The sequence below is a fragment of the Onychostoma macrolepis genome, chromosome 02, assembly GCF_012432095.1.
Source record: "Onychostoma macrolepis isolate SWU-2019 chromosome 02, ASM1243209v1, whole genome shotgun sequence".
Lineage (NCBI taxonomy): Eukaryota > Metazoa > Chordata > Actinopteri > Cypriniformes > Cyprinidae > Onychostoma > Onychostoma macrolepis.
Window position 1 is genome coordinate 18,458,821 of NC_081156.1, and position 14,673 is coordinate 18,473,493.

Genomic DNA, 14,673 nt, shown 5'->3' on the forward strand with positions numbered 1-14,673 from the left:
GCAAGAAATAAGGAGATTGTTTTATTTATTTAATGTGACAGACAAAAACAGTACAGTAACACCAGTGACATACATTAGACCTGATATACTGATCGTCACTTGTGTTATTCATAAGGAAGGTAACACCAGTGACAATTTTCATGAAAAATCCATTTTACAAAATGTCTGCTGCAAGGTATCAAGCCACATGTTGTCAATCATGGTATACTCACTAAATTAAGTAATTTAATCCATTTGTATTATAGTTTTTTTTACATTTCCCTAACAATAAATAGGTCACACCAGTGACATCAACTAAAAGCTTCATATGAAATCATGAGATAAATGAGAATTTATCATAACTGAAAAGAAACAGTGGACTAAACATGGGCCTTTTTTCATAGATGTTTAGAAAATAGGAAGGAGGAAGTCGAGTGATGTCATCAGTGTGATTTTTTTTTTTTTTTTTTTCCCAAAATAAAAGACTTTTGTTAAGCGGTAACACCAGTGACACAACTCCAGGGGACCACTATTTTCATTATATATTTTATATTTATTTGGCATTTTGTTTTATTATGCCATTTATATCATATAATTGATAGTTATGAATAGACTTTTGTATTTTAAATGGTAGAAAATCCTGTTTTTGACCTCAAAATAAAGCACTTTCCTGCTGTACATGGCTGTGGGGACGAGCAGTTTTGTGGTACTTGGAATTCTATATAATTAATAAAAAAAAAATAATGCCACATTGATGGCTCAGGAAGGTGCAATTGTTCAAATAACATATCGTTTCATTTTAAAATATATAAAAATTGTAATCCTAATGTGTATTTCAATTTTAATATTTCTTTAAAGTCCAGGGACAGAAAAGTGGACGTTTCTGTAGAATGACCCATCGACTCCATGCCACGCTAAGTATTGAGTGCTGTACATGCTCGTACTTTTCAGTTGGCCAAGATTTCTAAAAATCCTTTCTTTGTATTGGTCTTAAGTAATATTCTAATTTTCTGAGATACTGAATTTGGGATTTTCCTTAGTTGTCAGTTATAATCATCAAAATTAAAAGAAATACAGATTTGAAATATATCAGTCTGTGTGTAATGAATGAATATAATATACAAGTTTCACTTTTTGAATGGAATTAGTGAAATAAATCAACTTTTTGATATTCTAATTATATGACCAGCACCTGAAGTGTATGCTCTTTCCGTAGTTAATAAAACATAATTTTGTGGCAAAAAGATGGAAAAATGTGTCGCTTTTATCTTGTTTTATTTTTTTTACTCTATTTATTTGCTTTGTCAGTGTCTTTGTTTTTTTGCTGTAGGCTGTTAGGACCTTTGAAATAACTGAAATCATTTAGCGAAGTGATATGGACATGTCAAGAGCTGCCTGGAACTACTTTAGCCGTGCGTTTCCCTGATATAATAATTGCACACCTTATAACGTTCGTCAGCAAATCAAATTCAAGCATTCAACAACCCCATAGTATAAACTATCCTGAGATATTTTGAAGAATATTTCAATTGTGATTGTCCTTATAATGAAAGCCAGTGAACTATCCTTTTACTAGCTCATAGTTGTTTTGTCATGCAGTGAAATTTAAAGTCGGGTCAGGCATATTGAGGGCAGTCTTGAAGTCTGCGGGTGTAGAGCAATAAAGGAGGGTGCCACGTACAAAGTTGAGATGAATTGGTAACCGCCTCAGGCTTCAGACAAAGACAGCCGAGGCACAAGGGGCCACACAGGAAGAGGGGAAATGTGGTGTCTTGTATCAATGTATCTGCTATTCCAAGACTGAAGTATGCATACACAAGGGATGAATGACTGCAGCTCAGAATTCACATGAAAGTATCAGGGTTTTTACTTTACTCTTCTAATAAACCATAATTTTGGTGACAATACAGTAAAATTATTACCCAATGTTTCAGCATCTCTTATGTTGAATACATGCACTTCAAAATGACATAGAAGAAAACCTTTTAAAATGAAAACTAATTTCCCTTTCCATTCACATCTATGCATCTCAACCTCATTGTTACATATGCACTCAATGCAGACAGTAACAGAGTACACGGCAAATCACAGCATGGTTTTAAAAGCTTTGCTACATCCACCCTCTGAAAGCAGCCATTGGTAAAGAACATGCCGCAGCTGCTGCTGAATTTAACCCCCCTCCTCATGGGGTCTGTGATGTGCTCTGTGATGGTATTGATTCATACTCTCTGTGAACATCTAAGCAGCCAAAGAGGGACTCTAGAATGTTCAGCACACTGTTCTGGATGGAATCCACTTGCTCCGCTGGGCAATAGTCATCCAAACTGGATCTGACAAGGACAAATTGAAATTTAAGAAATGTTTAAATCTTAAATTATCTTAATCTTATTTCAATCTCAAACATACATGCATAACATATGTTCAATGAAATATACACACACTACAGCTCAAAAGTTTGAGGTCAGTACTTTGAAAAAAAAAAATTATACTTTTATTTAGCAAGCACATATTAAATTGATTAAAAGTGACATCAAATACATTCATAATAAAATATTTCTATTTCAAACAAATATTGTTCTTTTGAACTTTCTATTCATTAAAGGATACACACACACACACACACACACATATACACACACACACGTATATGTATATATATATACACACATATACACATACACATATACACACGACTCGAGTACCTTCCTGACAGCAACGGTAAACAGCAAGAGAATGTTCCGAACATTTCTCATCTAATGGAGCTTAAATAAAAACAGAGAATAGTATCTCTTCTTATCACTGATCTATAAGAGTCATTTATATAATATAGATCAGTGCTTCTTATCCGCTGTGTCATTTTTTTTTTTTTAACACCATAACGTTACATGATATTTTCTCACACACATACATCTCTCTCAACATGAGAAAACATCCATTTTCCGTCTTTTAGTTTTAAAACAGACCAATTCGCGGCACAGCGCAAGTTTGCAAGCATCATTACAGTATAAACTGATGGACATCCCAGGGGAACCCCTTGGCTGAAGTGATCTAGGTTGCGCCACAGCCTCAGAGCTTCGAAGCAGCCACGGAAGTCCACGCCGTCCAAGGGACTCGAGATTTCAGCCATAACTGCAGCGGGCGCATGTGTAGTAAGCCCAGATGACATACCGCTGAAGCAGACGCCATGAGTCCCAGCAGGGCGCAGGGAAGACAAAATGACCGCCGAGCGCTCCCGAGAGAGGTGAGCTCGCATCTCCACCGAGGCGAAGCACACTCCCAGATATGTTATAGACTGGCTCAGGGCAAGAATGCTCTTCTGCGTGTTGACACATAGCCCTATGGACTCCAAGTGACGAAGCAGCATGTCTATATGGCTGATTAGCATGGACTGAGCCAAAATCAGCCAGTCGTCCAGATAGTTGAGAACACGCATCTCACTCGCTCTGAGAAAGTGCGTGGGGCCAAAGCCAGCCCGAACGGGAGAACAGAGTATTGGTATGCTGTGCCCTCGAAAGCAAACCTCAGAAAGAGTCTATGATGCGGTGCTATCTGAATGTGAAAGTACGCATTCTTTATATCCACGGACGCAAACCAGTCCCCTGTTGTCAAAGTGCCCTGTTGATGGGTCTGAGATCTAGAATCGGGCAGAGCCCCCCGTCTCTTTTGGGTACCACTAAATAGCGGCTGTAAAACCCGCTTGAGAAGAAAAACCTTTTTTGAGAAGATTGCATACCTCTTGTCTCAGAACCAACGCGTTTCGAGGCAATGTTAGAGACTGCACCATGCCATTGAAACAGGGTGGTCTGCGTCTGAACTGAAGGGTATACCCACACTTTATCACACCGAGTAGCCAGTGCGAGTTCCCCGGAATAACTTCCCACGCGTTCAGGAACTGATATAGCGGCTTTTACAGCTTGGTCTATGGATGCGCCGGCGAGTGATGCGCGACTATAATCTGTGGGTGGCAGCTCTGCACTGCTCTGAGGCGGGGCGAGCTGCACCGCATTGACTGAGTGTGGAGGAAAGAGCTCTTTTTGTAAGGATGTATGCATTTTTATTGAACAACAAGAACACAAACATTGTGAATGCCGCACTCTAGAACTTCGCTTGGGAGCTGGGCCTCCGGTGCGCTCCTCCCTCCTCACAACACCCTCAGAAAAACAGCTTGGAGGCTGCTGGTGGGCCGGCGTCACGTCGAGGGCTCCTCCGCTGTCCCTGCCGCCTTTTCCCTGCACCTGGCCACAACTTCCTCCTTGCGTCTGGTTCCTGCCTAGGGGCCACAGCAGCTGCTGCGGGTCTTTTCTCCCTCCTCTGGGGTGGGTGGGTCGCCGACGACGATCTGGAACGGGAAGGTGGCTGGAACGAGCGCCTCGGCATGACGTGGCTCATGGCCAAATCGTCGCTTACACCTTCGGATGGGGGAGGGGGGCCCACCAGCGGCTCGCTGGCGGCAGTGGGCCGCACCCCAAGGAGGCCACGGGCCACATTCCGGTGAGTCCTCAGCACATGCATCGGCAGGTCTGCACAGTGCGTGCAGTCAGACTCCTCCAGAGCCGCCTCTGCGTGGGCCAGGCTCAGGCAGGCGATGCAGTGGTCGTGGCTATCCAGTGGGTCGATCGGTCCCGCGCAAAGACGGCAGTAGGACGTCATCTTCTAACAGGAATCAGTCATGAAGGAAAAGATTCTGATGTACTTGTCGCGGGCACCGCATTTTATACTGCCTCTCGAGCTCGTCAGTATTTGCATGCGATTTGCATACTTGCGACATAACGCCAGCAGGGGTCACTCATACTTCATTAAATAAATAGCAAACAGTTAATACACACAAAATTAAGTGCAGCCTCTGTTAGCTTAAGAGACTTTTTTCAACAAAAATAAATAACTGACCCCAACCTTTTGAAGTAAATATATGCCCCTGGCAATGTTAATAAATGCATATTAATAAAACAAAAAACAAACACATTTTAAGTATTTTTAATTCTGAACATAGATAAAAAAAAAAATGGTGCATGTCAGCCATGGTGATGCACCATCAGTCAGAGAACTTGGTATTAAAAGACTAGATAATGAAAAATATTCCCATGGACCATGAAGGGCTGAGCTCCCCCTGACTCATAGAGATAAGAGAGTGACTGATGAGTGTGATGTTGCGTCTATGCTCATTAAAAAGCATGCTAACAGATCACTGAGACACAAGTCTCACATAATACCATCTGTCTCAACGGCACAGATTCAAGCATCTGCTTTTGGGGCAACAACCAGCCTACAAACAATCATTATGTCATAAATTACAATGCTAATTAATGCAGACCAGAAGAAACCAAGAAATAGGATGCTTTTCAGTGGGAAAAAAACACCAAATGCTTTTAACCTTAGAGAATGTAACAAATCATAAGTGAAAGATTAAAGGACCCAATGTACTTTTCAAAAGGAGACACAGAACAGACGTCCACATGCTCTAATGACTGATATACCTGGATATAGTGACTATGGTGGGTTTGGGCATGGCTTCCAGGAAGAGCTGCATGGCCGTGATCATTTGCTGGATCTCCTCCTCACTGCTGATGTGGTGAGGGAGCTCGGAGTAATCACAGGTCAAGCCTGCTTGATGCACCTAGACTCAACACCACAGGCACAAATATATCAGTCTGTGGAGCGGACAGACGTGCCTCAGCACTACAAGCCAAGGAAGGCAAAATTGTTATCCTTCATGTACTGCTTGGAGGCTCTCAATAGCTCGAAATATATACTTGACATTAAGTAACAGGTTTTTCCTCATCACTGCAAAACATTAGTATTGTGTCTTGTTTTGCAGAAAAACAATATCTAAACATCTTTGAAACAAGATTTACATTAAGATGCATGACTTGTTTTTAGAGATTACGTCTTGGATTACATTCATAAATTACATTGGCATGTTATTGCCATGCTTTTACTTAATTCACGTATGCACGCATATTTAATTTTGATTATCATTTGAAGTGACAAGGATGTTTAGGGGCTTCAAACCTGACATACTTCAGGCATATTCCATAAAATTATAGCTAATGTTTGGGGTCTGTGATGACTCAGAGATATTAAACATGAATAAAGAGATTCGCTAACAAGAGTCCACATTGCAGCAATACACTCCTGTCAGACACTTATTTTGAATTTACTTTTATTTTTTCAATATTGTTCAATTTTAAATCGACCCCAAGCAGAACCAACATGACTAGAATGGATATGAGCCACATTTCTGAAAAGTGAATATGTACTCTACAGTAAAATAGAGGGTTAAAGTTTCAAATCATCTGCCAATTGTTTTTTTTATTACATTAGAGGAGATTATTACAAGAATATGAAGGTAAAATAATAAGATACTAAAATTTCTGACATTATTTTTCTACATGCATCATTGTAGACTACGAAAGCATAAAAACTATTTGGGATATCTGGGATGACAGACACTTCAAACATGATTAAAATACCCAAAAGATACACAACTTTACCATTTCATAGTCCGGTGACTGAGTTCGATTCTTAAGGCTGTGTACAAGTCTGACAAGAGATTTCATTCTACAAAGAAAGAGAGGAAAAAAATAAAAATAAATCAATGCATGAGGCTGTGTCATCTCCTGCTTGATCAAATGCATACCGACCATATAAAACAATCAATCAAGCCCAATGGTGTGCTGATATGGAGCTATAATCAAAAAGCACAGAGCCTGTGGCTCTACCGTTTCATCTCGGTGACAGCAGTAATGCGTACCCTGGGTTTGCTGCTAAACGTTCAACAGTTTCCTGGCCGTCATCCTCTACCAGTTCAGCAAATGCAGCCTCAAGGTCTTCAAGCTGGTGAGTGCGTCTCTCTACACAATCTAAGAGCTGCTCCTGAAAAACCAACACATGGAACTGTAAAGACTGTTATTTGCCACCATGGGAAATATGCCTTCTGTGTGTCCTGGATTCAACAAAATACACTGAGGTTCAAAAGCCTCACACCACATTGAATATATATGGTATATCATTTAAACCTGGGAATGATCGAGGTTTTTGATTTTACCGAATTTAAAACATACATGAAAAATAAATTTTTAAGATTCTACTCAATTTTTATGTGACTAATCGAAAGTAAGTACTTTACTGTTCAAAGGTTTGGGGGCAATACGTTTTTTTTTTTTTTCCCCTCAAGGAGGACACATTTAATTGATGAAAAATGACTGTAAAGATATTTAAAATATTATGAAAGATTTCTATAATAAATAAAGAAATGTTTCTGGATTTCTAAAGAATCATGTTACACTGAAAACTGGAGTAATGATTGCCAAAAATTCAGCTTTTCCATCACTGAATCACTTTAAATTTTAAAATATATAGGGGTAATTGACAAATAAAAATTGGACTATGGTGTGACATAGCAAAAATGTAGGAAAAAAAAAAAAAAAAAAAATCTTAACATACAAATATGAGAAAAACGTATCTTCATTTTTAGAGTTACAAATAGCATGAGAGAGGTTTATCTTCAATTTTAGATGTTATTATTATTATTATTTTTTTTTTTACATTTTTGCTGTCACACCATAGGACACATTGATACGTCAACTACCCATAGATATTTTAAATAGAAAACAGTTTCAAATGGTAAACAGTTGTTTTAAATTGTAATAATATTTCATTATATTACTACATTATTAAAACATAATTCATTTTTTATTTATTTACTGTAATTTTGATCACAAAAATGCATCTTTGGGGAGCAAAAGAGCCTTCTTTCAAAAAAAAAAAAGAAAAATAGTAATTTAAGTTTCTCTCTCAATTGAACTTTTCATTCACATTGTCATGCTAATAATACAATTTGCAATTAAAATAGTTTTAAGCAGAAAAAATGCAAAACATTTTCACTGGAAGTCTCAGACTCCTGTGTCTGTATGTATCAGCATTCAAATGTGAAGGTGTCAACAATTATTTTGAAGTCAAGCATGAATGCTAAAACGGCTCTAACTGATTTTGATAAAAGCGGTTGCAACAGCTAATATATATTTTTTACCACACATCTGTTGGATTAAACATTAACTTGGAAAGCTGCTGAACATAGTTGTTGCCACAGTTTAAAAAAAGAAAAGAAAAGAAACAAGATTAGCTTTAGCTTCTTGTAAAAATAGATTTAACTTCACCCCCTGAGGGTGTTCAGTAACATCTAAAGTGCCTGTTGCTATGACTGAATGAATATCTCATGATTAGTTTATGGTACATTTGATTAGGAATCTTTGGTACCTCATCTGAATCCTGCTGTGGCCTGCTAAAGCTGTATAACTCTTGCAGGAGAGTGTACTCGTCCTGTAAGACAACAAGGGTAGCAAATAGACAATGTATATACATACAAATACATATAAAACAATACACAAGCTCTGAAGAAACCAATTCCATTTAAGCTATGGAAAGAATCAATATCTTCTATTTGTCTACAAAGATTTTTCTATATCAGTACAATGCAGATATGAGAAAGTACAGTATGGAGAAGTAATTGCTATCGTTTAAGAAACAAAAAGGACTATAATAAGGGATCTGATTGACTCACTCCACCTGCGTGTACATCTCCTTGAAAGGGTTCTTACAGGAGAAAAAATCCAAGTCAATGTCAAGTATGAAAGGGTCAGATTGCTCTATTACTGCTAAAAGCTGTTCTGTGATGCAGCTTGTTGACCCCTCATTATCTTTCATGACTGTGTGACTGCCGTTTCCTGAGGCAGTGCTGCCATCAAGCGGTTGAGAAGAGGAAGTGCACGGGGTGTCCCTTTTCAACTGCACATCATCGTCCTCATTCACAGCTGATTTAGGTATTTTAGCACCACTTTGCCCATTTTCAGGTGTCCTTTTCTGCAAACTGTCAACAGGATCCACTCGAATGACATTTAAATGCAACTCTTTTGGGTTTTCCAGCTGATCCAGTGGAACGTAAAGAGCGTCACTCAAAAAGTAATCGTCTGTGCTTGTGACCCTGAAAAGAGAAAGAGATTTCTTCTGAATGTTTTTAAACATGATTCTAACAGCACAATGTTTCCTGACAGCGTGGAGGTCTCATCCTTATTAATAGTAAATGAACGTCTGCTGCCATCTCATGGTTACATGCTGATATGCTGCTACTGACCTGATGGTGGTCGTGGATGAATCTTTCCCCACACACATAGAATGCTCTCCTTCTTTGATCTGCTGAGCCCAGTACGGATGCAGCCAGGCTACGTGGGATACGTGTCCAGCATAGACCATTGGCATAATCCAATTCTCAATGCTCAGCTCACTGCAAGAGCAAACAAAAACATGTCAACCCTTATACTCACTACTGCAACTAACTGTGTGAACAAATATCAGTGGGCTTTATTCTCAACAGCATGAGCTGTCTTTTAATAGTTTTTAATGTCTGATTTTAATAGTTAGAGGAGTATTCATGAATTTTATTCTTTGTACAGGCATTTATGGGTGTTTCTTTGACAACAGCCATGTAGATTTGAACAAGTCCAACACTGGACTATACTTTCTGTACTGTACTAATTTCTGTAAACTTAAAAAAAAAAAACAATAAATAAATATTCATATTATATATATATATATATATATATATATACACACGGGTGCTGGTCATATAATTAGAATATCATCAAAAAGTTTATTTATTTCACTAATTTCATTCAAAAAGTGAAACTTGTATATTATATTCATTCATTACACACAGACTGATATATTTCAAATGTTTATTTCTTTTAATTTTGATGATTAGAGCTTACAGCTCATGAAAGTCAAAAATCAGTATCTCAAAATATTAGAATATTACTTAAGACCAATACAAAGAAAGGATTTTTAGAAATCTTGGCCAACTGAAAAGTATGAAAATGAAAAGTATGAGCATGTACAGCACTCAATACTTAGTTGGGACTCCTTTTGCCTGAATTACTGCAGCAATGCGGCGTGGCATGGAGTCGATCAGTCTGTGGCACTGCTCAGGTGTTATGAGAGCCCAGGTTGCTCTGATAGTGGCCTTCAGCTCATCTGCATTGTTGGGTCTGGTGTCTCTCATCTTCCTCTTGACAATACCCCATAGATTCTCTATGGGGTTCAGGTCAAGCGGTTGCTGGCCAATCAAGCACAGTAACACTATGGTCATTGAACCAGCTTTTGGTACCTTTGGCAGTGTGGGCAGGTGCCAAGTCCTGCTGGAAAATAAAATCAGCATCTCCATAAAGCTTGTCAACAGAAGAAAGCATGAAGTGCTCTAAAATTTCCTGGTAGATGGCTGCGTTGACTGTGGACTTCAGAAAACACAGTGGACCAACACCAGCAGATGACATGGCAGCCCAAATCATCACTGACTGTGGAAACTTCACACTGGACTTCAAGCAACATGGATTCTGTGCCTCTCCACTCTTCCTTCAGACTCTGGGACCTTGATTTCCAAACGAAATGTAAAATTTACTTTAATCTGAAAAGAGGACTTTGGACCACTGAGCAACAGTACAGTTATTTTCTCCACAGCCCAGGTAAGATGCTTCTGGCGTTGTCTCTGGTTCAGAAGTGGCTTGGTAGCCCTTTTCCTGAAGGCGTCTGGCGTGGTGACTCTTGATGCACTGACTCCAGCTTCAGTTCTCTCCTTGTGAAGCTCTCACAAGTGTTTGAATCGGCTTTGCTTGACAGTATTCTCAAGCTTGCGGTCATCCCTGTTGCTTGTGCACCTTTTCCTACCCAAATTCTTCCTTCCAGTCAACTTTGCATTTAATATGCTTTGATACAGCACTCTGTAAACAGCCACACCTTTCAGTAATGACCTTCTGTGACTTACCCTCTTCATGGAGGGCGTCAATGTCCGTCTTCTGGATCATTGCCAAGTCAGCAGTCTTCCCCATTATTGTGGTTTCAAAGAACAAGAGATACTCAGAATTTATACTGTAGGGATGGTCATTTATTCAAACTCAAATGTAAATATTCTAATATTTTGAGATACTGATTTTTGACTTTCATGAGCTGTAAGCTCTAATCATCAAAATTAAAAGAAATAAACATTTGAAATATAGCAGTCTGTGTGTAATGAATGAATATAATATACAAGTTTCACTTTTTGAATGGAATTAGTGAAATAAATCAACTTTTTGATGATATTCTAATTATATGACCAGCAACTGTATATATAAAACATTAAAATAAAATATGCAAAACCCTTAAACCTTTAAGTTAGTTGCTGAACAGCTAAAGTTCTATTTTAGTTTAACATGATGTAATAAAAAATAAAAATAACAAATACAAAACTAACTACAATTAAAATGAAAATGGAAAATATAAAAAATAAAAACTAATTTAAAATATTAATAAAATTAAATAATTAAACTTGAAATTTAAAGTTTGAAATTATGCAAAACAAAAATACTAAAAAAAGAATTGAATATATAAATTTTCTCCAAATAGAAAAGGTCGTAGCGCCAAACACTCATCCAAAAGTCCAGTAGACCAATAATATAAGGTGCGTAGATCCAAAAAATACTGGTAAGTAAGGATGTTGTTTTTATCCTTGCCTTAAATGCGTAGCATGTAAAAATGTATGCAAAAGATGTTTTGAGTTTCGGAGTTGTATTACTGAGTGCACATATAAAATTAAACAACTGGTCACATGTGCTTCCACTAATGTGATGTATCTGTTATCTTGTCAGTGTATAAAACAATATGTAGGTAAGACAAACAGACAAATTAGGACTTGGATCATTGAGCATATGAGTGCTATTAGAAGGAAAGATTTAAAATCTCCCGTGGCTCGTCATTTTGTTGAGATGTCTCATTCGGTTTTAGATCTAAACTTTGTTGTTATTGAAAAGTTGACACAGACTCATAGAGGAGGGAATTTAGAACGTGCAGAAGGAATGTAAGTGGATTTTTTATCTTAAAAGTCTACACCCTCTTGGTATGAATGAAGACTTGTCTTTGAATTGTTTTTTTATAATAATTTAAGGATATATGGGGAACTCCAAAGAGTATGATGTTTACTTTGTATATAAAAACAGTTTTTTTGTATACATGTATTTTTAAACTTTTTTGATATGGTTATATATGGATCATTTTGAATGTATTTGTTATATTGGGATGTGTGTTGGGAGATATATACACAGTCATGGCCAAAAATATCAGCACCCTTGGTAAATATGATCAAAGAAGGCTGTGAAAATGAATCTGCATTATTAATCCTTTTGATATTTTATTTTAAAAAAATTCACAAAAATCTAACCTTTCATTGGATAATAAGAATTTAAAATGGGGGGAAATATCATTATGAAATAAATGTTTTTCTCTAATACACATTGGCCACAATTAACGGCACCCTTTTATTCAATACTTTTTGAAACCTCCATTTGCTAGTTTAACAGCTCTAAATTTTCTCCTGTAATGCCTGATGAGGTTAGAGAACACCTGACAAGAGATCAGAGACCATTCCTTCATCCAGAATCACTCCAGACCCTTTAGATTCCCAGCTCCATGTTTCTCTTCAGTTCACCCACTCATTTTTTATAGGGTTCAGGTCAGAGGACTGGAATGGCCAGCAGAAGCATGGTTTTGTGCTCAGTGACACATTGTTGTATTGTTTTTGAGGTTTGTGTTTGGATTATTGTACGGTTGGAAGATCCAAACATGGCCCATTATAAGATTTCTAACACAGTCAGTCACTTATTGATTTTTTTATCTGTTGGTATTTGTTAGAATCCATGATGCCATGTGTCTATAAACAAGATGTCCAGGACCTCCAGCAGAAATATAGGCTCACAACATCAAAAATACAGCAGTATATTTCATTGTACACATGGGGTGCTTTTTATCCCTGTGTTCACCAAACCCATCTTGAGTGTTAGCTGCTAAAAAGCTCATTTTTTAGTTTCATCTGACCATAGAAGCCAGTGCCATTTGAAGTTCCAGTCGTGTCTGATAACTGAATATGCTGGAGTTTGTTTTTGGATGAGCGAGGAGAATTTTTCTTGAAACCCTCCCAAACAACATGTGGTGATGTAGGTGCTATTTGACTATTTTTTTTTTAAAGGCTTTCTGACCCCGAGACTCAACTATTTTCTGCAATTCTCCAGCTGTGGTCCTTGTTTGAGTGGCTAAAGACTCTCCTCTCCTTCTCACTGCGCATTAGGACGATATAAACACACGTCCTTTTGCAGGCAGTTTCGTAACATTTAATGTTGATTGGAAATTCTTAAGATTAGATTTTTGTGAATTTTTTTAAAATAAAAGTTCAAAAGGATTAACAATGCAGATTAATTTTCACAGCCTTCTTTGATCATATTTACCAATTTACCGATACTTTTGGCCATGACTGTATGAATTTTTTGTATCTTTGTGATATTAAGTGTATTGCGGTAATACATGGTTTAATGAGCGCAGGTAGCACATGGCACTGAGGAAGGGTTAATACCCAAAAACGTTTTGCACTCCTGCACCTTTGCACTTTTTTGCACAATTTACTGACCTCTGAGTAATAAATGATATAAACCTTTTTGGACTGTTTGGATGAGTGCGGATCTCCTTTGTCTATAAACCTATATACTAATTTTCTAAAATAATAAATAACATAAACACAGTTTTTCAGTAAAAAAATAATGAAATTATTTATTTATTAACTTTAAATGATCTTATTATTAACTTATTATTTAGATTTACACAGTTTTACAATAACACAATAATATTTTTTTATAATTGTTTTTCATATTTTTTGGACTCTGGAACAAGGGTAGAACAATAAAATCTGTACAAAAAAGTACCTGATATAGAAATAGTAGTACAAATATATTAGAATCTTAGTAAAAGGTTTCCAAGTCAGAAAAGATATTTGCAATTTATGATTGTTTCCAAAGTTAATGAAAAGCTCTTATAAACTCACCTGAGCAGAGTCTCTTTGTCATACACTGTATCAGCAGGCATATTCACAGGGATGAGGAGATCAGGATGGGAGTCCAAATGGATCATTTTAATGCCCTTCATTGGAATATGTTTAGAACCAATGGCACGATATATGTGTTTCACAACCTAAAGCAGGTGGAAATGACATTTAAGTAACTATTTATTTCTTTTACACCTTTAGGTGGTGATTTATCACTCAAAACAACTGTCTACTTTGCTTTTATTTGAACTTTTGTAAATTCAACTATTTAGCTGGCGTCAGATTTAAAGCCTTAAATCAGCAAGAACTGAAATCACATCCTATCTAACGTTACCTCATGATGGTCCTCCACAATCCACACGGGCAGTTTAGGATACACGCGTTTCTGAGGGGGCGTCTTCATTTTTTAACAAGAGTGGCTATAAATTTTTGTCTTGATTTAAAACTACACCAGCATCTGAAAGACTATTTACGTTTATGATATACCGCTATAAGTGATGCACTGTGCGTCTTCGTTTTTAAACCGGGTGGAAACAAGAAAGAATTGAAAATGATTTTGATTCCTACTGTAGACTAAATGTATTTTCCATATAAAGTTTTCTGATTTTAATGATGTGGGCGGCGATAAGATGTAAACCTCTGAGAAGAAAGGAAGAAAGTATTACGGGTAAGGAATAGCAATAATTAATCCTCATATTGTAGTAAATCCGAAATATTAGCTAGTGGCAGCTGTTATTTACTTCAGTTCATTTAATTTGTTTAATGGCAATCTTTATAAACGACGGAGGGGTATTTTACCC

The 14,673-nt window shown here is 37.2% G+C and overlaps 1 protein-coding gene across 1 annotated transcript; it reads right to left on the minus strand.

Annotated features, from left to right (window-relative positions):
* Positions 1-1,830: 1,830 nt before the first annotated feature.
* c02h5orf22 (chromosome 02 C5orf22 homolog) lies at positions 1,831-14,405 on the minus strand. The gene is made up of 9 exons (XM_058750842.1): positions 14,208-14,405; positions 13,874-14,019; positions 9,110-9,259; positions 8,545-8,959; positions 8,236-8,298; positions 6,731-6,852; positions 6,471-6,537; positions 5,454-5,593; positions 1,831-2,309 (listed from the first exon to the last, which is right to left on the minus strand). Exons 1-9 carry the CDS (start codon positions 14,274-14,276, stop codon positions 2,162-2,164), a joined length of 1,320 nt encoding a protein of 439 aa, XP_058606825.1. The 5' UTR covers positions 14,277-14,405; the 3' UTR covers positions 1,831-2,161.
* Positions 14,406-14,673: the final 268 nt, after the last annotated feature.

Coding starts and splice junctions, on each gene's coding strand:
- c02h5orf22 (XM_058750842.1), bottom strand. CDS start 14,276: ATGAAGACGCCCCCTCAGAAACGCGTGTATCCTAAACTGCCCGTGTGG. Junction 14,020..14,207: donor TTGTGGAGGACCATCATGAG/GTAACGTTAGAT, acceptor CACCTGCTTTAG/GTTGTGAAACACATATATCG. Junction 2,310..5,453: donor ACCATAGTCACTATATCCAG/GTATATCAGTCA, acceptor TGTCCTTGTCAG/ATCCAGTTTGGATGACTATT.